General features: G+C 50.5%; 1 protein-coding gene across 1 annotated transcript in view; it reads left to right on the forward strand.

Moving 5' to 3' along the window:
• Nucleotides 1-22671, forward strand: part of Col20a1 (collagen type XX alpha 1 chain) — a 30707-nt gene that overhangs the window by 5407 nt on the left and 2629 nt on the right. The window contains exons 4-32 of the mRNA XM_028774012.1: nucleotides 96-251; nucleotides 505-630; nucleotides 1461-1619; nucleotides 2130-2249; nucleotides 2722-2886; nucleotides 3603-3755; nucleotides 3975-4144; nucleotides 4549-4678; nucleotides 5690-5835; nucleotides 5922-6045; nucleotides 6444-6580; nucleotides 7106-7235; nucleotides 7453-7595; nucleotides 7792-7924; nucleotides 8326-8474; nucleotides 8644-8773; nucleotides 9723-9761; nucleotides 10971-11109; nucleotides 14183-14325; nucleotides 14613-14722; nucleotides 15042-15200; nucleotides 15272-15349; nucleotides 16012-16098; nucleotides 16935-16988; nucleotides 20725-20820; nucleotides 20895-20948; nucleotides 21048-21101; nucleotides 21531-21584; nucleotides 22454-22525. Coding sequence (XP_028629845.1) covers nucleotides 96-251; nucleotides 505-630; nucleotides 1461-1619; nucleotides 2130-2249; nucleotides 2722-2886; nucleotides 3603-3755; nucleotides 3975-4144; nucleotides 4549-4678; nucleotides 5690-5835; nucleotides 5922-6045; nucleotides 6444-6580; nucleotides 7106-7235; nucleotides 7453-7595; nucleotides 7792-7924; nucleotides 8326-8474; nucleotides 8644-8773; nucleotides 9723-9761; nucleotides 10971-11109; nucleotides 14183-14325; nucleotides 14613-14722; nucleotides 15042-15200; nucleotides 15272-15349; nucleotides 16012-16098; nucleotides 16935-16988; nucleotides 20725-20820; nucleotides 20895-20948; nucleotides 21048-21101; nucleotides 21531-21584; nucleotides 22454-22525 — 3410 coding nt within the window. The remainder of the gene's footprint in view (nucleotides 1-95; nucleotides 252-504; nucleotides 631-1460; nucleotides 1620-2129; nucleotides 2250-2721; nucleotides 2887-3602; nucleotides 3756-3974; nucleotides 4145-4548; nucleotides 4679-5689; nucleotides 5836-5921; nucleotides 6046-6443; nucleotides 6581-7105; nucleotides 7236-7452; nucleotides 7596-7791; nucleotides 7925-8325; nucleotides 8475-8643; nucleotides 8774-9722; nucleotides 9762-10970; nucleotides 11110-14182; nucleotides 14326-14612; nucleotides 14723-15041; nucleotides 15201-15271; nucleotides 15350-16011; nucleotides 16099-16934; nucleotides 16989-20724; nucleotides 20821-20894; nucleotides 20949-21047; nucleotides 21102-21530; nucleotides 21585-22453; nucleotides 22526-22671) is intronic.

The raw sequence follows: 22671 nt of genomic DNA on the forward strand, positions 1-22671 counted from the left end.
TGGATTTGCCTTCCAGGAAGTGCATAAACCCCTAAGCTCCAAGCCCCTACTCCTACTCTGGGCTGGTGTCCTGACAGTTCCCTCACTCTCTGCAGTTGAGGATCTGAAGAGCCAATCTTTGGGCAGAGGCAGCCGGAGGCTGGCAGGAGCCACCCTGGAGCCTACCTCCTTCCCTCTGAGAGGCCCAGACTCTGAGAAAACATCTGAATCCAGCATTGCCTTTACCTCAAGCAGGGACATGCCCATTCTTGGTGGGTCAGAGTGGAGTGAGATTAAATCCTAGGGGGAGGGGAGAGCCCTGTGAAGCTTCCTGTGTCTCTTGTCATATGGCCAGAAGTTCTTGTTTGTATTTGACCACACACTCTAGCTTTAATTTAGGATTACCCATCATGTTCCTGGACTCACTAATCTCATATACAGGGGTCAGGTCATCTTTTCCCTTGAGCCCTAGCTTAGGTCTGGGAGGTATCTGGTAGCAGCTGTGACCCATCCCCCTGCCTCCAGGAGTGACCAGTAAGGATCAGAGGAAACTCAAGCAAGTCCTTGGAGTACAGGACTCTGTTCAGTCAACCACAGATCCGAAGAGGCAGAGCCACACTGCAGTCTCTGTGGGAAAGCGAGGGAACCTAGGTAAGCTCTGTCCTGTGGGACCAGGTGGAGTGAGGCCATGTCTCAAATGTCTCCCATCACATCAGGACACTCCCTGCTCCAGCAACATAGAGCCATGGGAAGACTTCTGTCCTCAGACTTGGGTATTACTCCCTCATGTCCAGGCCCTGTGCTCTGTTCTGTTGATATGGATAGGGTCTTCTGGTACATTGTTACCCCTCCACTGAGAGTCTTACAGGTAGGCCTGGGCCTCCCCTTTAGACTGAGGATCAGAAGCCCCAGAGGAATCACCTGGCTTCGTTCAGAAATCTCTTGAGGCCTGTCAGGTGCTGTCTTTGTCAAATTATCAGGGGCCTCAGGTAGAAGCATTTTACCTACAAAGAACTCTAGGGAGATGAAAGGTCTTGAGGCCACAGAAGTCTCTGGTTGCTACTATCCCTGCCTGATCTTCCTGTCAGTTTTCCCAGATTGGACTGTCTGTGGTGTTGATGGTCCAGGTGACCACCTATAGGCAGCTATAGGCCTGGAAATGTGGTGAAGCCTGCTCAGCCCAGGGACTAAATTGTCAGGTTCAGACAAAGTGCTGCCAGGGGTTTTAGAAGGCAGAAGTGACCCCTAGACCTGAGGCTGTCATCAGCCCTCTGTGAAGGGATGTAGAGAAGCCGAAACCCCAAACTAGGATACATGAGGGTTTTTCTAAGTCTGTGAGACACAAAGTCCTCAGAAACCCTGACATCCCCAAGATCCCAGGGAAGGATATTTTGAGGGCTTCAGTCAGTTTTCCAATACTTGAGGTGTCTTGGGGAGGCCATAGGCCCCACCCAGTACCCACTCCTCATTATCTGCCTCAGATGACCCCCAGTTCCAATGCACACCCCCAACACCTGCTGATATAATCTTCCTGGTGGACGGGTCCTGGAGCATCGGTCATAACCACTTCCAGCAGGTGAAGGACTTCCTGGCCAGCATCATCACACACTTTGCAATAGGACCAGATAAAGTCCAAGTAGGTGGGTGCTGTCTCCTTTTCCCTGCCCTTGTGTGTGTGTGTATGGGGGGGATTGGACTTCTTGAATCCTCACCAGCAGAAGGGTGGTAGCTGCCCTCAGAAAAGGATAGTGACAGTTACAGCCTCTCAACTCATCAACTGTCAAGAGAGTTAAGAAACCTGGCTGATGGAAGCCCACTTGGTCTGGGATAGGTCATGACTCACTTTCTCCGTGAGTCAGGGATGTTGTTACAGTCTGCAGGAATGTCTAAGTCCCAATTACTCCCTCTGATGAGATCTCTTTGCAAGCCTTGGACCCTGAAAATATGTCATTTCCTGGGAGTGGGACTCCCAGAGGCCGTACCCAGAGCAGGCGATTCTGTGGATCTGGTTTCCAAAACTGAGTCTTGACATTGAGGATGCAGTAGCCCAACACTTGCCTAGCATGCTTGCCCACCCCCCTAGTAATGCAAAAAAGAAAGACCCCTCCCCCCCAAAAAACCTCAACTCAGCAACCAAAGCCCATCCCTAGGTCTGACTCAGTACAGTGGAGACCCCCAGACTGAGTGGGACCTGAACTCCTTCCACACCAAGGAGCAAGTGCTAGCAGCAGTACATAACCTCCGCTACAAGGGAGGAAACACATTCACAGGTATGTCCTGGGCCTTGAGGTTTAGCTGCTCTGAAGCCTCTTGTCAACCCTTTCCTAACCCTTCTGCCCCTGAACATCTGAGTGATGGGTGGGTGCAGAGCCCACTTCACACTTCACAGGGAAAAAATGAAACCACCGCCACCTACCCCAACCTTGGGCAAAAGTGTGGAACTTTGAGCACCTTGTTGAGAACAAGGTTCTGTACTGATCATAGGCAGCTTCTTTCTCTGTCTTACCCAGCTGGACTGTCAGCCTTGCAGATGGCTTCTTAGGCATGGTCTTGCTGGGCTATGAATACTCTCCACAGGAGGAGCTGTCCCTGATCCCAAGTGCATTTAGCCTGGCAAGGCAGGACAGATGTCACATGAACGGAGAGCCCTGGGTTCAAGTGCCAGGATCAGCTGTGGTTGAGGGGGCACCTGAGGAGAAAGTCCAAGTGGCTGCCCATCACTTTGTCCCTTATATTCCCAAGGCCTCGCCCTAACCCATGTGCTGGAGCAGAACATGAAACCAGCATCAGGTGTCCGTGCAGAGGCAGCCAAAGTGTTGATTCTGGTGACAGATGGCAAGTCTCAGGATGATGTGCGTACAGCTGCCAGAATCCTTAAGGATCAGGACATTGATGTCTTTGTTGTGGGTGAGCCTGCACAGTGCCTGGGCCCTGGGTTGGAATGCTCATGGCTGGAGTGGGCTCTGGGTCACAGAAACATCTACACTCTGGCTTTACCATCTCTGCTAGAAAGCCAAGTTTGAGAACCACTGATCTGCAACTTCCACACCCATAGGGCCCAGAGGGTGAGCCCTGCTCCATAGAGGTGCATGGCTACACCTTGCAGCAACATCTGCAAGAATCTGTCCCTGCCTCCCTTGCTGTGACACTCCCCAACTCCCTGCCACCTTCCAACTCACACTACAAGTAACCTTCAAACTGGTCCCCTGCCTGGCAGCTGCCATTGTGCCTGACAGCTCTTCTCCCTTTGCTCCTCAAGCAAGGACTGTTCCAGGTGCCCTCTGGGAGGTTTTACTGCATTTACTGCACTATTTGATGGGAAGGGAACTCTGAGTGTAGGGAGGCATTCTAGGAGCCCCTCTCCCCCAGGAGCCCTCTCTCTTATGGGTGGGTCCCTGACACCAGCATCCATATAGCCTGGGCTGCTTCCCAGTGCTCTCAGAGCTAAGCACACTGTCCCCCACCCCCACCCCCCGGCCCGTTCCTATGCTCCATTGAGACCCCGTGCAATCTCGGACATAGGGCTTCAGTTTGTGCCCTCCCCAACACTGGGAACTCTGGTAGGTCCCTCCTCTGTGGTCTTGTCTCAGAGTGGCTTGTTGTCACACACTTCCCCGAAGCAGGTGTGAAGAATGTCGACGAGGCTGAGCTGAAGCTCCTGGCGTCCCAGCCATTGGACATCACTGTCCACAATGTGCTGGACTTCCCTCAGCTGGCCACCTTAGCTCCTCTGCTCAGCCGTCTCATTTGCCAGAAAATTCAGGGCAGAGGCCCAGGTAAGGACACAGCATCATGGTGACAGGGAGGTACAGGGAGATTGAAGCTATATTGGGCCAATTTCATGGCCCAGAAGGGAGTGTAGCCTAAACCAGAGGGATTCCTCCTTGGATATGTTGGGGGTTGCAGTAGGGGGATTTTCCTGTCCTTCCTGTACATGGCCACCAGGGGGAGTATGTGGATGTGCTTGATTGGTCTCTGATTACCTTTCTTCACAGTCAAACCAGCAGCAGGTACTCGGGTCCTGGACCCCCTCCCCATGCCCACCAAACTGATCATGACTCACTCCACCTCATCCAGTATCCACCTGTCTTGGACTCCAGCCTTATACCAACCCCTCAAGTATCTAATTGTATGGCAGCCTTCTAGGGGTGGTGCCCCCAAGGAGGTAAGAGAGGGTCCCCTGGTTCAGCCTCTGCTAAGACCATCCTTGGGAGTTGGGGCAGCTGACAGGACTCAACCAGCACGGTTCAGGTGAGTTCTGCTGAGCTGTCAGTGAACACTGGAATGAGGGCCGGCAGATGAGTAAGTCCTCATGAGGGAGGAGAACCAGAGAGTGTGGTGCCAGGAGTGGGTGGCTACACCCAGATGCAACCCATCAGACAGAGTCAGAATGTGGAGTGCTGAGCTGTGACTACAGACGCACTGATAGATAAGTGGATGGTTTTATAGTCTCACCTGTCTCCAATTGGTGCCTGGTGCTGCTCCGTTCCATGTGGGGACCCAATCTCCCAGGATGGTAATATCATGTCTCCCAAGTCCACATCCTGTTGATGGAGTTCTCCTGCTCAGGTGGTGGTGGAGGGGCCTGTCTCATCTGTGGATCTTGGAAACCTGACCTCCAACACAGAATACTTGATCTCTGTGCTTCCTGTCTATGAAAGTGGAGTTGGCAGGAGCCTGCAAGGCCGGGCAGCCACAGGTAAAAAGGTGACCTTTGTGTAGTCCTGCCCTTTGGGGATAGTACCAGCAGGGCATGACTATGGGCAGTTCTGGGTCTGAAGTGTTCTCACAAGCCACAAGAGGCTCGGGACCAAGCCTCTCTGACCCACGTGTCCTCTTTTGAACACAGTGGTGTTACACCACGGCTCGACATTGCTGCTGCTACGATGTCCTAAGGCTCCCATCCCATCTGGTGAAGGCACATGGTCGAGGCCACTGGCTCTCAGCCTACTGCTGGGCCTACAGTGATTTCTGTAACAGCTCCACTGAGATAGGGCTCATGTGCCCACACTCACCCACTTACAGGGGACAATGAATAGCTGTTAGTGTATTCCGGGCTTTGCTGGTTGTGGTGGTACACACCTTTAATCCCAGCATTAGAGGGGCAAGTGGATCTCTGTAAGTTCAAAGCCAGCTTTGCCTACACAGTGAGTTCCAGGACAACCAGGGTTAGATAGAGAAACCTTGTCTCAAAAGACAGAAACTTAAACAAACAAACAAACAAACAAATGGAAAGGACAGTATATTAAGGTATATTTGCACCAAGACTACCATAGATCATATTCAGTCCTCAAAAGAAACTGCACATTTCATTGACACCTTCACCCAGCCCTTGCAACCTCAGCTCTGCTCTATGCCTCTGGATCTGCCTCTTGCGATCATTCACAGAGACACCTTCGTAAAGTATGTGAGGTTTTGTGTTTGTGAACCTGAATGCTACACCCCTTACCACCTCTGTAGCAAATTACCTTAGGCCAGCAGAGTGATCTGGCTCTCCCAGAATTGTGAACCGAAAACCCAGCCCACTGACATTTGAGACACACATGACCTAGAATCCTGTACTCCTATTGGTGGTCGCCTACCTGGCTGGCTTTACAACCCTACCTAGTCAAAGTTTTGTCACTGGAAAAAGGGCTCCTTGTTCATGTATGTGAGTTCTGCATGTGCCACAGTTTCCCTGAGATTCTCCTGATGATCATCCCCTCCTCAGCACCCCTGCCTCCACCTGGGCCACCGACCCTAGCTGCAGTGACACCTAGAACTCTCCACATCACCTGGCCGCCCTCTGCTGGGGCCACTCAATACTTGGTGCGGTACTTGCTGGCTGCCTCCACTGGGGAGGAGCAAAAGAAAGAGGTGAGAGGCAGGGAGAGCAGGATCGGGTGGGGCAGATGGTGAAGGCTCAGTGTAGAGAGAGTACTGTGTCACTTCGCTCCTGCCAGGTACATGTGGGACAGCCTGAGGTACTGCTGAATGGTCTGGAGCCTGGCCAGGACTATGAGGTCTCAGTACAGAGCCTTCGGGGACCAGAGGCCAGTGAGGCCCAGAGCATCCGTGCCAGGACCTGTGAGTATCTGTTCACACTGCCCAGTGTTCTCAGCCTTCCTAATATTGTAACCCTTTAACACAGTTCCTCATATTGTGGAACCCCCAGCCACAAAATTATTTTTTGTCACTACTTTATAACTGTGATGTTGCTACTGTTAGGAATTATAATGTAAATATCTGTGGTTTTGGATAGTTTTAGGTGACTCCTGTGAAAGGGTCATTCGACTCCCAAAGGGTTTGGGACCCACAGGTTGAGAACCTCTGACATAGCAGTTACCCTGATCTGTTGTTTAGCTTGCTCTAGGATAGGAGACCACAGATAACTCTGGATATGCTCTCAGGCCCAGTGCTTCTTACACTTATCTCAGTCCCAAGGGCAGGGATGGCAGCATCTGAGACCTTGTTGTGCCTTGCAGCTGTCCTGGGGCCCCCAAGACACCTGAGTTTCTCAGATGTGCGCTACAACTCAACCTGTGTGTCCTGGGAAGCCCAGAGGCCATTGCGCCTGGTCAAGGTCAGCTACGTCTCTAGTGATGGCAGCCACTCTGGACAGGTAAGAGCAGGGGCCCAAAAGTTTCAAGGGCTTCCTGGGGGACCCAGAATCCTGGGCAGACACAATATCCACGTAGGCATGGGAAGTCTAGCATCCTTAGGCATCCACCCCACATATTCTTTCTTCTTGTTTACACCTCAGTCTATATCTGTTTAAGTTCCTTATGCACAGCCTTTGGGATGGTATGAGGCACAGTGTTGATGGTTTCCTAGTCCTCCAAAGCTCCGTCTGGCAGGAATTGGAGGAAGACCTGATGATGCAAAGACACAGACACATACATGTGCATGTACACAGAGACATGCATAGTGATTTCATGCTGAGGCTGTGTTTAGATGCAAAATGTTTTGTGTGATTTAAAGGTGAGACAGGCAAAAGAGTCCCACTCATGGGCCATGCTGGGGATCCATGGCTGGTTGCACTTTTCCCATTTTGGGAGTCACAGGCTAGGTCTGGCTATAGGTCTTGAGCTTGGGTCCCCACTCTGAGCTCAGGTTCCTGATAGATCTGCCTGTATCCCTCCCACAGACTCAGGTTCCTGGAAATGTTACCTCAGCCATTCTGGGCCCACTTTCTTCCTCTACCATGTACACCATCCAAGTCACCTGTTTTTACCTCAGGGGTGGATCCTCTGTGCTGACTGGCCATGTGACCACAAGTGAGTCAGTGAAGTCAAGGCTGGGGTGTAGCTGGACTGTGTCCCTGTGTCCTACTTAAGGGCCTTTGTTGAGTGTTTGTTCTGACTGTGCTAGGCCAGGTGGGGACAAGTGTCTAGACAAGGGGCCAGGGACATTCCTCCATGTGGCTGACCCTTGTCTAAAAGCTAACTGCTAAGGTCAACAGTTTATACTCCATTTATACACCCTGTCTTCCAGAGAAAGCTCCTAGCCCTAGCCAGCTGTCTGTGATGGAGCTCCCGGGAGATGCAGTAAAGCTGACGTGGTTGGCCACTGCCTTGTCTGGTGTACTTGTTTATCAGATCAAGTGGATGCCCTTGGGAGAGGGGAAGGCCCATGAGGTAAGGACATAGGGGCAGACGACCTTTCAGAGAAATTCCTATGGCCCCAGATCCCAAGGCCAAGTGAGACTTAGGCTCTGTGCCCATCCCAGTCCTGTATCTTGAGAAGATCTGTCTGCCCATAGCCTGTGAGTCTATTTCTTGGAGGTGAGGTTTCCTAGGACCCAGATGGACCCCTGCACTCTCCTTTCTCTAGATCTCTGTCCCTGGGACCCTTGGCACAGCCATCTTGCCTGGCCTGATGAAACACGTGGAATATGAGATCACCATTCTTGCCTACTTCAGGGACGGCACTCGAAGCGACCCTGTGTCCCTTCGCTATACCCCCTGTAGGTGGTCTGTCTATCTTCCATTCAGATGGTCTTGGGACAGGAGCAGCACAGAGGGGACCCAGGCCTTCCTTGATCCACATGTTCAGGGCATTCTACTCTCAGACCCAAGTTAAGCAGGCTATATGGGTTCCTGAGACTCTGGGCTAGACCATTGGATCTGAGCCCACAAGGGGAACCAACCTTTGGGTGGCTGAGGTCCAAATTTACCAGCATGGGTGACACAGCCTCTATGCAAGACCTTCTATGGGTACTGGGGAACTCAGCAGGGGCATTGTGTAGGGTTGGGCGGGTCAGGGCATAAGACATGGTGCAAGACTATCTGGCTAGCTGGCCTTCTGGCTGTGGGTACCTCCATTCTGGAAAACATTGAATTCCACATTCCCTGTGCCACTGGATAGCTGCAGCAAACAGGAGCCCCCCATCCAGTCTGGCCTTGTCCTCGGAGACCCCCAACAGCCTGCAGGTCAGCTGGACACCACCAAGTGGCCATGTCCTCCATTACCGGCTCAACTATGCACTGGCCTCAGGCTCTGGACCAGAGAAATTGGTGAGTCTGTACAAAGAGCTAGTAGTCACCCAGGGATTTAGGTGCTGATTTTATCTATCTATTGAGGATAGCAGCTTTTCTGTGGAGGGAAAGATGGGCAGAGGGAGTACAGCCTTGAAAGGAGAAGGTAGTCTAAGAGGAGAGGCTCAGAGGCCTCCTCCTCCCACAGATCTCTGTACCAAGCACCAGGAGCCATGTTGTACTTCGTGATCTGATGTCTGCCACCAAGTACAGGGTCCTTGTCTCAGCTGTCTATGGAGCAGGGGAGAGCATGGCAGTGTCTGCCACATATCGCACAGGTTGGTAGGAACCAATATTGCAGCTCTTTCTAAACACCAAACCCAAGCCAGACTCAAGGTCCAGATAGATGCTAGACCTAGTCAGACTTCAGAGCTGGTCAGACCCCAGAGTAGGCCAGATACTAGATTCAGTGAAACCTCATAGCCAGTGAGACCCCCAGATCCAGTGAGGCCCCAGAACTAGTGACACCCCAGAGCTAGTGAGACCTCACAACCAGTGACGCCCCAGGCAGAACACAGAACAAACTGAATCAGAGTGACTGGGGAATATCTAGAGAGAATGGAGAGCTCTGCCCAGAAGAGACCCGCCCTTGATGCCACAGGACATGAGTAGGTAAGTCTCTGGTGGCCTGGTATCCTCCAACCAAAAGGCCAAGCTCAACTGTGAACAATCACCTGGGAGTCATAGGTGCTCAGAGCATAGGGCGTTCAGAGGCCATGAAGCCCACTACCTCAGCTGTAGTACTCTCTGTGGGGTCATCTACTTACAATCCAAATGCCTATGATGGTCAGTCCCTCACTGCCCAGTGGATGGCCACTATTCATGGAGCCCTGACTGTGATGTCATCTGCCTTGTACTGATTACAGGGTCAGCCTGTACCCTCGCCTCCAGCCTATGCTGTTTCTAGTCACCTTCCCGACCTTACCATCTGGTGCCTGGGGTTCATTTGGAGCCCATAACGTGTTTAGGCAGAGTCCCCAATGGAACCTTGGTTTTGGCCTGGGGTGTACAGGGTAGGCAGGAGCATCAGTTCACTTAGTGTGATCCTGTCAAGTGAGGAACGGAGACTACAGGGTTGGTATAACAAAAGGAGGCAAGTAGAGCAGGCGCCTACTTGAGCATAGGTCCACCTGTGCTCACCAGAGGCCTGACATCGCCCATGAAGTGGTCCTTCTGGTAGCTGGGCTAGCTTTGCTGTGACTCACCAGACCCTCCATGTCCTCTCAGCAGCCTGCCCAGCCCTGCACCCGGACAGTTCCCTCTCAGGTAGGTCCTGTATATTTGTGCCAGCTGTGTTCTGTTGTTTGCTTGCTCTGATTTTCTTGACTCTTCCAAGGTTGGGGCAGGATCATGGGGCATCCACGATCCACAATCAACTACAGGATGCAGGTCAAGGCCTGTACCTTCTCAGATGGCCCACGAGGCTGGCAGGGAAGTTTTATTCCTGCTTCACAGTGGCGGAACTGAGGGTTCCAAAGTTAGCATCCGCATGTGCAGGGCAGAGGCAGAGTTGTCTAGGTACATTCAGACCCTAGGTGACTCCCTGTTGCCAGGTATCCGGGATAAGTAATGCAAAGCCTGGCCTCCTCATAAGTACTATGCAAGAGGGCCGGGAATAGATGCTTAGCACAAGGCATGATGGGATTCTGTCCAGCAAGGGATGGCCTTAAAAATACAGGGTAGGTAGATAGGCTCTGTAGCATGAAGGCTATACCTCACCCATATCCAGTAAGAGAGTCTGCTTGGGGCTGCCACTGTCCTGAAGCTGGCAGGGATGGGTAGACATGGCTGCTTCCTTGAAATAGGCCTCAGAAGGGCTGAGCCTCTAACCCAGATGGTGCAGTTAAACACCAGATACATATATTCTATTTGTGCCAATTAACACTATAAAAGGAGCTGGCACTTAGGGGCATCCACGATGACACTGATCACGGCCTTATGACTCCAGTGGCTCATAAGCCAGCCTCAGCCTTTAGCTGCAGTCAGGACCATAGAGTCCTCAGGCTACAGAGAGCAAAAGGGGCTGCCTGAGGCTTCTGTGCTGGCCAGAGGGGAATTCAACAAGGTCTTTCTTAAAGATAACAAACTTAGAGCTGGGTTGGGGCAGAGTGAGGTAGGTATGTGTCAGGGGCTCCACTGTACCCTGTATCTGTCTTTCCAAATTGGAACATTTGGGTCAGCAATTTCCCCGATGTCAGAACTGGGATTGAGGAAGGGGAACAGTTTATCCTGGGACAGATGTCAGGCTGGCTAGAAAGGGGCTAGATCCTTATTTTGGGGGGTGGAGGAGGCAGTGCTGGGCCCATGGCCACCTTCAAGACCCTACTCCAGCCTCTCACTGTTCTGGTGTCCCCAACCAGGCCTTCTTCTCAGGCCCTTTCTTCTATAGCTTGCCACCCCTCCCCAAGTGGAATCTTTGCTCCTGTCCCTCCTTCTTCCCTGATTGTTCCTGGCTATCATTCCCTGTTTCACCAGGGTTTGACCTGATGGTGGCCTTTGGCCTCGTGGCAAAGGAGTATGCCTCTATCCGAGGGGTAGCTATGGAGCCCTCAGCCTTGGGTGTGGCCCCAACCTTCACTCTCTTCAAGGATGCTCAACTGATGCGTCGGGTCAGGTGTGAAAGGGCTGAGGGAAATCAGGGAACAAGAGGGGGTTGTGTAAAATTGAGTGGGAAGAGTTGGTATGGGGTCTGTCACATACCTGCCATGACCCTATCCCAGAACTGACTAGCTTCTGATACCGTGTCAACAGGCCATAGACTGTTTGGCTTCAGCTCCGTGTACTCCAAAAATTCTCATTTGACAGATTAATAAAGTCTTGTGTGTGGAATTAGGTTCCATGCCCAGCATGACTTGAAGCCACGCATGGATCTTTTTCCTATGTGGCCCAGACATCATTCACTGTGAATGCACAAAATTCTGCATAGAAGCCATGGCACATGGTTGTGTATCTGCTCTGTATCCTGATCTACCACCATCCTAGGTTTGTAAGAAGTAGGTGCTTTCCAAGAAGCAGTGAGAAGACCCACAAAGCCCATAGTATCTAGTAGGCACCCATATCTGCTTGTCCCATGATTTTAGCCTGAACTTCTATGCACACAGTATGACTGAACATCAGGGTCACTTCCCAAACCTGAAAGAACTGAGGCCTGGGCATGTAACAAAAATATAAATAAGCCTCACAGATGTAAAAGCCCAGTTCTTCACACCACTACCATGTGCTCCCATGAGCAAGAAAAGAAATCACAATTGGACTGAGCATTGCACCATGGGCTTCCACAGCAATCTGGGGCCCAGGTGCATGCAGAAGCCTCCTGGTCAAGCAAGAGAGAGGCTCAGGGAGCCTCATCTGTGTGCTCATCTGAGGCCCACACAGGCTTACCATCATCTCTATAGATGCATAACTTAAGTTAATGGTTAGATAAGGGTAAGCATAGCTGTCCATTCCACCACTTATTATTTTATTACTGTGAAAGCAAAGTCTTCTCTCCCTGTCTTATGAACTCCATGGCTGGTGGGGTCTGCAGCCGACCTCGATGAACCCATACTCCAGTTCTTTACGCCCTTCATTCCCTGAATTTTACATGTCAATGGCTTTTCCCATTCATCATCTACTAGTGTCCCTACCCTGAGGTCCATGCATACCTCTCCATCCTAGAGCCTAGCTTCATTTCTCACCCAAAGTTTAATGGTCATGTTGGCTGACTCCATATCTTGCCTTTGGTGAATAGAGTATAGCGACCACAAAGGTCTGATTTCATTCCTTTGTATCCAGGTGTGGACTTGCCACATCATCTGGTAGTTCTTATTTTTGTTTTGTGAGGATCCTCCATTCTGTTTCCCATAGTGCCTATACTAATCTACCCTCCCAACATTGTGCAAGCCTCTCTTCTCTCCACCAACACTCAGTAGGTCTTTCTGACTGCAAGGTTTTGTGCTTTCTCAGTGACAGTGATATTAAAAACTTTTCCATCTGTATGATCTACTTGCATACTTTCCTGTGAGAAGTGTCCTTTGAGGCAGACGTAGCAATTGACACATGTACTTGATGGTTGATCTTGTCATCTGGTCCTCATGTATCCCTGGTCCTCATGTCAGGCTTGGCATACATGTCTGTCCCTTATCTTAATGACTGTCTCTTGGATTCCTTCACCAGCCTCTTCTTTCCTTCCTTGTCTTTGCTACAAATGTTCCTCTTTCCCACTCTGCCCAACTTTTGTGCTGTTGTGAGAGTTTCCAACATGGGGAGACTTAAATGGCACCTACCCTTCCTTATAAACCCCACAGGAATTAATAAATTAATTGTGCTCATTTACAGAGCGTGGGTAAGAGGCTACTTACTGGAGCCTAAAGCAACTCCACAGAAGCCTTTACCTAGCATGAATAGTGACTACCACATAGTCACATAAATGGAGTTACCCTTCAGTTAACTTCTCCCAATGTATAGGCTCTGGAGACCCAAGGCAACATACAGTTAGGGCAGAAGTACATGCAAATAACTGTGCAGGAGGGAGTGGCCAGAATCTCAGGTCAGACTCCAATGATCCCACTTCCTCCTCTGAGGGATATAAACAATGAGTAGGTCCAGTTACATGGCCTCTTGTTAGAAGACATAGCTGAGCTGATGAAGACGGCAGCTCTTTTGTTTGGAGGACCATGTTTTACAGCATGCCCCTTCATTGACAGTGGGGAAGTTCTATCACAGAGCAGGTGGCTCATCCTTCAAGTCCAAGATCTAGTCTGGTGGTTCAGCAAAGCCACCTACCTGGAGTACAGGCAGTTGAGTGGTCTTGTTTCTGCCTCTCTTGTCTCTCCCACTGCCCCTGTCTCTACTCTTGCAACAAAACTGAATCAAAGCTGCCTACATTCTCAGTAGTAATTTGCCTTCATTGATTCTCTCCTCAAATGAGTGACTTTTCCTGTAGCTCTCTATCTACTTGCCTTTCTGTGCTTCAAAAGAAGGCAGGACAGACGACTAATTTCCTGAGTGCCCACTTAATACAAGTTGCCCCCATCATGACAGCCGCTGCACAAGGAGACTCTGGCTGCTGAGAGCACAGGAATCCTTTCTGTGGTGGAGTGGAGAGCTGCCCAAGGAAGGATTGATCATCGTGGTCATTGTGCTCAGAGAGCTGTGGAGTTGTTCTGTGCATGGTAGCATATCAAATCCTAGAACTCAGGAGGCTGAGGAAGGAGCACTATGACTCTAATGCCAGCCCAGGCTATGTAGTGAGTTCCTGTCTCCAAGAAAAAAGCAAATAAAGGCTCATGACTGAGCTGGTATTTTTTCTAGCTCTTGGCTTTTATCCTAAGAGCAGATGAAAGGCAAATATCGAGGTATAGACTGATAAGGATAATTTTATTTGTGACTCAAGACTCCGTCTTTTTGCCATTCTGCCCTTAGCCTGGATCAGCATGGACATGGACTCCCCCATTGCCTAGTCTGGTACCTCAGCACATATACTCAGTGGGAGCAGCCCTTGCAAAGTGACCTCGGTTGTAGTCTTGGCCTGGCTTCAGGGAGCAGAGGGTCTGTTGGCCCAGGGGCCTTGACACTTTTTGTTAAACATTGACAGTTTGGGGTAGGGGGGATGCTCTGTTACACTTCCATGTTTCTTATGGAGAAACTGAGACAAGAAGACCTCTGCTCAGTCCCCTGAAATCTGTTCCACCCCCTTGTCTCTCCAGTGACATCTACCCAGCAACCCTGCCACCAGAACACACCATTGTCTTCCTTGTACGTCTACTCCCTGAGACACCCCGGGAAGCCTTTGGACTGTGGCAGATGATAGCTGAAGACTTCCAGCCCATACTCGGGGTTCTGCTGGATGGTGACTGTGCACCCCTTATCACCCTTAGCAGTTGGGAGGGATGGGGGCTGCTGCCTACTTTCTTAACCTCATGGAACATGAGTCCAAGGATGCCAACCCCCAGACCAAGCTGTGGGTCTTCCCAGGCAGTTAGGCACAGAAACCCACCATTAGTGAGAAGAGATAACCTGGGCATTGCCATGGCTTTGCACTGTGGAGAGGCCCTGCTCGGCCTTGGGTAGGGCCTTTGATCTGTCACTGCCTTTCTCTTTCAACCGTTCTCATCTGCTCCGTATCCTCTGTGGCAGCTGGCAGAAAGTCTCTGACTTACTTCAACCATGATTCCAGGGGTGCCTTGCAGGAAGTCACCTTTGACCTGCAGGATGCAAAGAAGATCTTCTTTGGAAGCTTCCACAAGGTCCTGGGGACTGTCTGTCTGAGCCCTGACTCTCTGGCCTGTCCCTCCCTGCATGTGGTTGTCTTCTGTGAGAGTCAAGCATTGATCTATCTATGGCCTTCGACCCTTGTGCTCCACTGTTCTGATTGTCCCTCCTTAATTTGGGGTCAGAGAACAGACTCTTCTTTTTGGGAGACTCCTGCAGCAGCTTTCTCTAAGCTAAGGCCCCAGCAGGTTTCTCAGTGGAGTCAGGATTTGACCCCAGACCCTATGCATTGCCCCCCCCACTTAATCTGTCTTGATGTGATCTGGAGTGGGAGACTTACTATGGTTTCTGCAGGTACATATTGCTGTAGGCCACTCTAAGGTCAGACTTTACGTGGACTGTCGGAAGGTGGCTGAGCGGCCCATTGGGGATGCTGGCAGCCCACCCACAGCTGGTTTCATCACACTAGGGAGGCTAGCCAAGGCCAGAGGGCCACGAAGCAGCTCAGCCACAGTGAGTCTGGGCCTTGTCTCATGGGATGGGTGGGCTCTGCCTATAGAGCCTGACCTTCCCCTGCTTCACAGTTCCAGCTCCAGATGTTGCAAATTGTGTGCAGTGATACCTGGGCAGACAAGGACAGGTGTTGCGAGCTTCCTGCATTGGTAGGTGGCAAAAAGGCTCTGGACACTGTCCCTTGGCCCTGTGAGAGCACCACTAAGACACTGTGACACAGAGTCTGGGGTAGATGGCCTTGTCTAGATCCACTATGCTGACAGAGATGAAAACAGACTTTCTGACTGAGGTGTCCAAGAGTCTGATTAGAAAAGTCCCACAGGGATTTTGGGGAAAACCAAGAAGCTTCATCTATAGCTACTGTAGCTGCCATGAACTGGGACATCCAGTTTCCATCAGTGACACCCATATGTCAGTTAGAAGTCCCTAAAAAGAAGCTTTCCCCACTTCTCTATAGGCCCAGGTGGAGGCTCATTCAGGGAGGCTGTGGGATCGTCCTAGGCCTGCTGGGGACTTGGGAACTTTCCTCACCAGTCTCCTGGGAGCCCATACTGAGCTTGGACATGCTAGGAACCTGGGAAGAGTGAGAAAAAAGAGATACTATCATGTCAAGGGGTTCGTGTGGGTGTCTATGAAGGACACCTGAGCCTGCTGCATACACAGGACTTGACAGCCCTCACTCTGACCTCCCCTACCTCTAGTGATGACTCTAGAAGTCTCCTGGAGTCAGATGTCCTTTGGCCATGCTGAGTCTTAAATCAGATGAGAGCCAGTGAATGGTTCATTAAGCAAATGATTTCTTTCCTTCCAGAGAGATGGAGAGACGTGTCCAGCCTTCCCTTCAGCCTGTGCCTACTCATCTGAGACCCCTGGGCCACCAGGGCCCCAAGGTCCTCCAGTGAGTCCAACATCTTCTCCTCTGGGGGTGACCATTGACTTCTGCTGCCATTGGTTTAGGTGGAGCAGTCTATCTATGCCCCTCACCTCAGCCTTCAGGAAACCAGACCCACCAACAGCCCTCCACAGGCATGTTACACAGAGAACAGGCTTCCTTAGCTCTCCTCCATGAGTCTTAGGCCCACCATCCCAGGGTAGCCAACTCCTCTGCACACTGGCTGAGCTTTGCTTCCCTTAGATGTACCCTCCATCTGTGGGCAGATGTTGGTCTTTCTCTGCCAGGAAATCAAGAGTTTCTCCAATGTTCCTGACAGAATGAGTCCAGGTCCAGCTGGTCTCCAGGACTGTACTGGTAGCAGCTGGTGGGCTATCATGTGGCATAGTCTGGCAGGCAGCTCTGATCTGGGTACTAGAAAGGAGTTGGTCAACACCATAAGCCCTCTACCTTGGGCAGGCTATGGTATCCTTAGAAGATGTTTATGCCTCTTCTGGTCACCTCTCTCTGCAAGCCCAAGGCTCCTGGGCTATTTTTGCAGTATGCCAATGCTTCCAGAGTCAGTGGTCACAGGACACGTGCCAAGAGCACTTACTCTGCACTTGGTGGTCCGAAGGCATCATTTTATATAGGCCCAGGGTGTGACCTCCAATCTGCTTTACTCCACTGGATGCCCAGCAATGAGGAGGAGGGCAGTAAGGACATCTTCAACCTTAAAGGATCCTTTTCCTCCCAGCAACACAGACAGGAGTTCATAACTGGATGAACTGATGATCAGAGGGAGTTTGAGTGTGACTGAGGAGTACGAGGGGCACTGGTACTCAGTTCTGTCTATTTCCCAGGGCCTCCCTGGAAGAGATGGCACTCCAGGACAGCAGGGACACCCAGGGCCCAAGGTAGGTCTTGTGGAGTACAGGAACCATGTACCTGATCTGGCCTGTAGTAGAAGGACCCTGCACACTCAGAGCACAGGGAAAGGCTCCTCACTGTAGAAAAGCAGGAATCTGTCATCACAGGGAAACCAGGAATCAATTTGTGCTCCCTTATCACCTGCTAGACATCTGGCCCCGAACCTAGTATTTAGTGGATATTTGCTCTTCACCCACTCTCATAGGCAGGAATCACCCACATGGCACAGATGGGAAACTGAAGCTTGGGAGAGCCAGTGGGTGTGTCCAGGCTGCCCAGCTCCTCAATCTACTGTTCACTCCCTTCCATAGACACTTGCTAACCCCTTCGTTCACAACTCACTGGAGACTGAGTTTCAGAGTGTTTTCAAATATGATCAGCCTCTGAGTTTGTGCCATCTGTGGGGTCTATGGGCATGTTGGAGAGAGAGCCTGACTCTGCAGAGGTCTGTGGTTATGTCAGAGTACAGATGAGTGTTTTTTGTTTTTTTTTTTTTGAGATGTAAAATTAATATCTGTCCCAACTGAGGTGACACCAACAGCCCCCCCCCAAAAAATGACTCATTAAAGTTAATCTTGATGAGTAAAATGAGTTTATAAGGGATTACTCAGAGACAAATATAGATAGTGCTTTGCCCCTCCATATGAATCTAGGGAACACTGTCTAGCATTAAAGCAGCAGAGATAACCACAGGTTCAGTATGCGCGTCACACAGACAAAATCAGGCAGACTCTGGGAACGTTACGCATGTGTTTGCTCCACTCTAACCTTTATCGGGGATTGTGCTGGTCTTAGCAAACACTGTCTGACGTGGAAAGGACAGCGTTTTTGCTGTAGTCTGACAGATAAAACAGCTGAACAGCAGTCTGCTGCAGGATGATTTTCTTCTGGTGGAGAGTGGGAGAACTGGTCTCGTCCCGTAGAGCAGAGTCTGGCTCTGTAAGGTCTGTTGGGATGAGGGTTTTAGTCTGAGGAATGTGAAGCTGAAGTGTACTTCAGTGGCAGTACCACCCCACAGTGGCCTACAAAGTGCCATTCTTTTCAGGCTCTAGATTGGAAAGGCACAATGCCACATGTACAGAGTCTAAGATGTGCATCTGGTGGCAGATTCTGGGCTATGTCCCTCCCTTGCTTCAACCTTCACCTCCCTCTTAGCCCTCCAGAGGGCCTGTAAAACAGCCCCTCTGCACCCTGTCCTGCCCTAAGCCTGGCACAGTGCCTCTTGGGAAGTGTGTTTTGGGGCAGAGATGGCTGAGGTCTTTGTACTGTGGACATGTGTATAGTAGTCAGCCTTCCATGAATGAAGTAAGGGCTCAGCCCACTCTAAGGATGCTGCAGTGCTCCTCTCTGTCTGGGTACATTCTGCAAGAGTTCCAGTGTCCTCAGGGATGGAGTCCTGTGTCCTTATACACAACAGTGCCAGCTGTCCTCCCTTGAAGCTGAACAATATGCACCTGCTCTCCCAGGGTGAGCCAGCTGTGCTCCAGACTACTCCTGGATAACCAGCTTATATTAGGCAATCTGGTGGGGAAAATGGACATAATTATGTTTTTTTTTATTTTTTTATTTTTGGTTGGTTTGTTTTGGAGAGGTTCTCATTCTGTCACCTATACTAGCCAGGAAGTCTCTCAGAAGCTTCCAGGATTTTCTTGTTGGAAGAGTGTCCTCCAGCTACCTACTGTGGGGTGTTTCAGTTTGGGGTCAGTTGTGCTGCTGAAGTAACTCGTGACTTCCTTGCTATTGGTTGTGTGCTTCTGACCTTGTTTTCGACTGGTTCCTATATAGATCTTAAAGGTAATTTTTTTGTCTAGTCTATATCATTGCTCTGTTTCTCCTTGGTTTTGAATTTTGAAGGCTATTTTAAAAATCTCCCAAGGTGGGGAAGACAGCAGCAGGTGGAGTTGCTTGCCACGGGGCCAGACCACATGAATGTATCTCAGGACCCACATGATAAAAGAACAGAACTGACACTCTCAAGTCGTCATCTGACCTCCACAAGTGTCCACAAACACTAAACAAATGTGTTAAATACAATTGAAATGCAAAAAAAAAAAAAAAACCCAGTCTGAGAGTATAAAGTGGACATCCTCTGGTTTCCCTGGGACTTCTGGGCCTTTCAGACCCACACACGTTGGTTCATCCCCAGCTCACTGATATGAGGTGGAAAAAGCCATCTCCGATACTTGAAAACCCAGTCTCTAGTCTGTTTCCTGAGGATTCAGCTCTGCTAGTCAGTATCACCTTCATCTAGTCAGTACCTCCAAATTCACTTTACTTTTCCCACTGGCCTGTTTACTGGGTCTATGAGCCCAGCCTGGCCAAACCATGCCTGTCTACTGGACAGGTCCAAGCACTGTGAATGGCAGTGGGCCTCCATACCTACAGCTTTAACATGGGAAGATTCAACCCACAGCGGGTTGTATGTATGCACACGCAGGTCAGGGGACCACTCTGTTCTCTCCGTCCACTCTTATGTGAGTTCTGGGGATTGAACCCAAGTCACCAGGGTAGTGCAGTAAATGCCATTACCCACCAAGCCATCTTGCCAGCCCAGTCTGGGTCTCCTTGCTTATTCACTTTGGACTGTAGAACTCACTTGTCCATTTGGGAGATACAGTTAGTGTTTTTATTGGGATCAAGTTCGGGTTGTAGCTGTACTCAGAAGAAAGTGGTACTGAGGGTTATTCTTATAACCAGCATTCCTATTTATCTTATTTGTGATCAATTTACTTCCATGTATTTCAGATTTACGTGAGATCACGTGCATAGCTAATTTTCCTTCTCCTGTCCAATGTTTATAACTGTTTTTTTTTTCTTGCCCAGTGATGTTAGCCAATAGTTAGAACTCTGTCAAATGGTGTCGTGTGGTAATTCAGATATCTTTTTATCTTCCCTTTGGCTTCACAGTAATTCATTAGATGCAGAGCTGGTTCAGACACTTAACCAGATACTCATCTTCATGTGATAACAAAATTCCTTTAATCTTAATTTATTTGAAATTTGAAAAACAAATCAAACAGACATTAAATAAACATATCATGTGTTCAGTGATTATGGACACGATCAGGCAATTTTCTTCCAGAAGCTACTGCTATTAATTTTTCTGGTTCCCCACATGCTAAGTATTCTCGTGTCATTAGGAAACCAGCCTGGTGCCGATGGTCCTCATCACTGTTTTAGTATGTGGCAGTGTTCTGCGTGCTAGTATTTTATTTATAGTTTTGCATTAATAAGACTGAGCAGTTTGCTGTATTGTGTTAGAAGCAATGATTTGCTTAATTAAAAAAAAAACAACAAAGTTTGGAAATGTTTCTCTCTAATCTCAGTTTAAACATCTGGTGTCACCCATCCCTTAGAGCTTGTGAGAACTGAGGTTGGTGTTAGGGAGGTCTCAGAGTTTAAGGAGATATGGCTTTCTTCCCCATGTATCAGCCAGTAAAGTCCTCTTGGTGATTTCTGTGCACATTTCCTCTCTAAGCCCCTTTGGAACCAGAGCAGAAGTGGAGAACTGGGGTTGGGTGGAAGAACTAGCTTCAAATCCTGAATCCATTTTGGCTTGTCTATGGCTCTGGATATATGACCAAGGGCTGATTATTCCATACAGATAAGGTCCTGTCAGGATCCACTCAGGGTAGGCATAAGGTATCAGACAGAGTGCTAAGGGTAGGGGGTGATGAGGAAGGGACAGAGGGTGTGCCTTCTCAATCCCCCTTGTGTCTCCAGGGAGAGCCGGGCCCACCTGGACAAACAGGACCTGAAGGCCCTGGAGGTCAGCAGGGGTCTCCAGGGACCCAGGGCCGTGCAGTCCAAGGACCCATGGTAAGTGCTGCTCTGTACACATCTTCTTCCCTTTTGTCTCTGTTCCCTGCCTCTCAGTCCACCTTCCCCTCCAGGGGCCACCAGGAGCCAAAGGGGAGAAGGGGGACCACGGACTCCCAGGCTTGCAGGTAATGTGGCAGGGCCATGGCAGGGTGAGGACATAGGCAGGACCCTCCTTTGCCTATGACATTGGCTCTGCCTCGTGGACTATCTCTATTCCCTCACAGGGCCTCTCTGGCCAGCAAGGCATCCCTGGGAAAACTGGCCTTCAGGGACCAAAGGTATTGGCTCCAGGCCCAGTGGGTGGTGAGTGGAAGAGAGTGGGCCCAGGTAGAATCATGGAGACAGAGGAGACAGGGATTGAGGAAGTGGAGAGGCTTCCTTCTCCACCCGAGGCTTCATTTCTCTTACTTCCTAAGGCCTGGCTAGGAAGTAAGCTATCTCAGCTCACACTGAAGGTAAATGCTGTCACCCTGAGGTGGGATGAAGGGAGGCAGCTACACTAATCAGAGCTGGGGCAAGCTGTACATCTCACCTTACCAGGGTAGGTCACCTTCTTGGGGTAGTACTAGCCTGGATCCAAAGGGCATCAAGTTGGTAGAAGAGAATGCCAATGAGAAGAGTCTGTCAGGGGATATTGGGGTGGTCACTGTAGAAAGTGTGGGATGATATAAGCCCTCATCTCAGTTTTCCCCTTCTCTGTTCACCAGGGAATGAGAGGACTGGAGGGACCTGCCGGCTTACCTGGACCACCTGGCCCCAGGGTAGGCTCTGACCCGAATCCCCAAAGCTCCCTGGAACTGGGCAGATGGTTTGGGAGAAAGGCACTGAACAGTACCTGCTAGACCACTGTAGAGGAGGGAATTGTTCCCACTGCGGCCTTCCACAGCGCTCTGCTGGGCATCCGAATGTCTGTACAGTGGAGTATCCCTACTCTACCCCAGAAAAGGCCCTTGCTCCTGGAACAGGTTTCTATGGAAAGGAGTCCTTGTGCAGGCCCAATCATATCTGCACCCTAAATCTACAGTGCAGGGGTGCCAGGGTTCCCAACTGGGCCTCTTAGGTATCTAAACAGGCTGTCAGACTCTCCAGCAGCTGGAGAATCAAAGGCAGCCTATGATCTGCAGGAAGGCTGGGGTTTCCTCATCCTGAGACTTTCTTTCCTCAATCCCAGAGGGTCTTCACTGTGAGTTCTTACCCAGTGAGCCTTTGAGAGGGTGCCCCAGGCCAGCAGCTGAGAATCACCAGGATATGCTGCAAGGACTACCCTCTGGGTCTGGGGGAATCCCATTGTTTCTGCCAGAGTACCCAGAGCCTAGCAGGGAGCGTTCCAGTGCTGGGTGAGGGGGGGATAGTTTACCTTGGATGCAGAGTGAGACTGGGTGCTGAACATAAGTAGGGTTTTGTCCTGGGTGGTGGGGGAGTATGGGAGGGTATGCCCTGGGTGCTGGATGAAGATTAATGGTCTTCTATAGACACTGGTTTGGGAACAGGACTTGGAGCATCCTAGGGAGGAGGGCAAGGCCTGAGAGTAGCTAGAATTAACCTTGCTGGGAATTGGGACTGTGGATATCAAGCCAGGACATGGGAATAGACTCCTTGCGGCTCAAACTCTGTTATCTGCATTTTTCAGGGGTTCCAGGGCTTGGCAGGGGCCAGGGGCACCAATGGGGAGCGAGGACCCCCAGGAGCTGTGGGTCCCACAGTAAGTACACCCTCCCACACACCTCTAGCAAGGCAACCAAGCAACAGAGACTGTACAGGCTCAGGTTCAGGGGCTCCCTGGCTGAAGATTTGCCTGTTCAGAGCTTCCTGTGGCATCCATGGGGCACAGAATTGGAAGGAGGCAAC

The sequence above is a fragment of the Grammomys surdaster genome, unplaced genomic scaffold, assembly GCF_004785775.1.
Source record: "Grammomys surdaster isolate TR1022 unplaced genomic scaffold, NIH_TR_1.0 238, whole genome shotgun sequence".
Taxonomy (NCBI): domain Eukaryota; kingdom Metazoa; phylum Chordata; class Mammalia; order Rodentia; family Muridae; genus Grammomys; species Grammomys surdaster.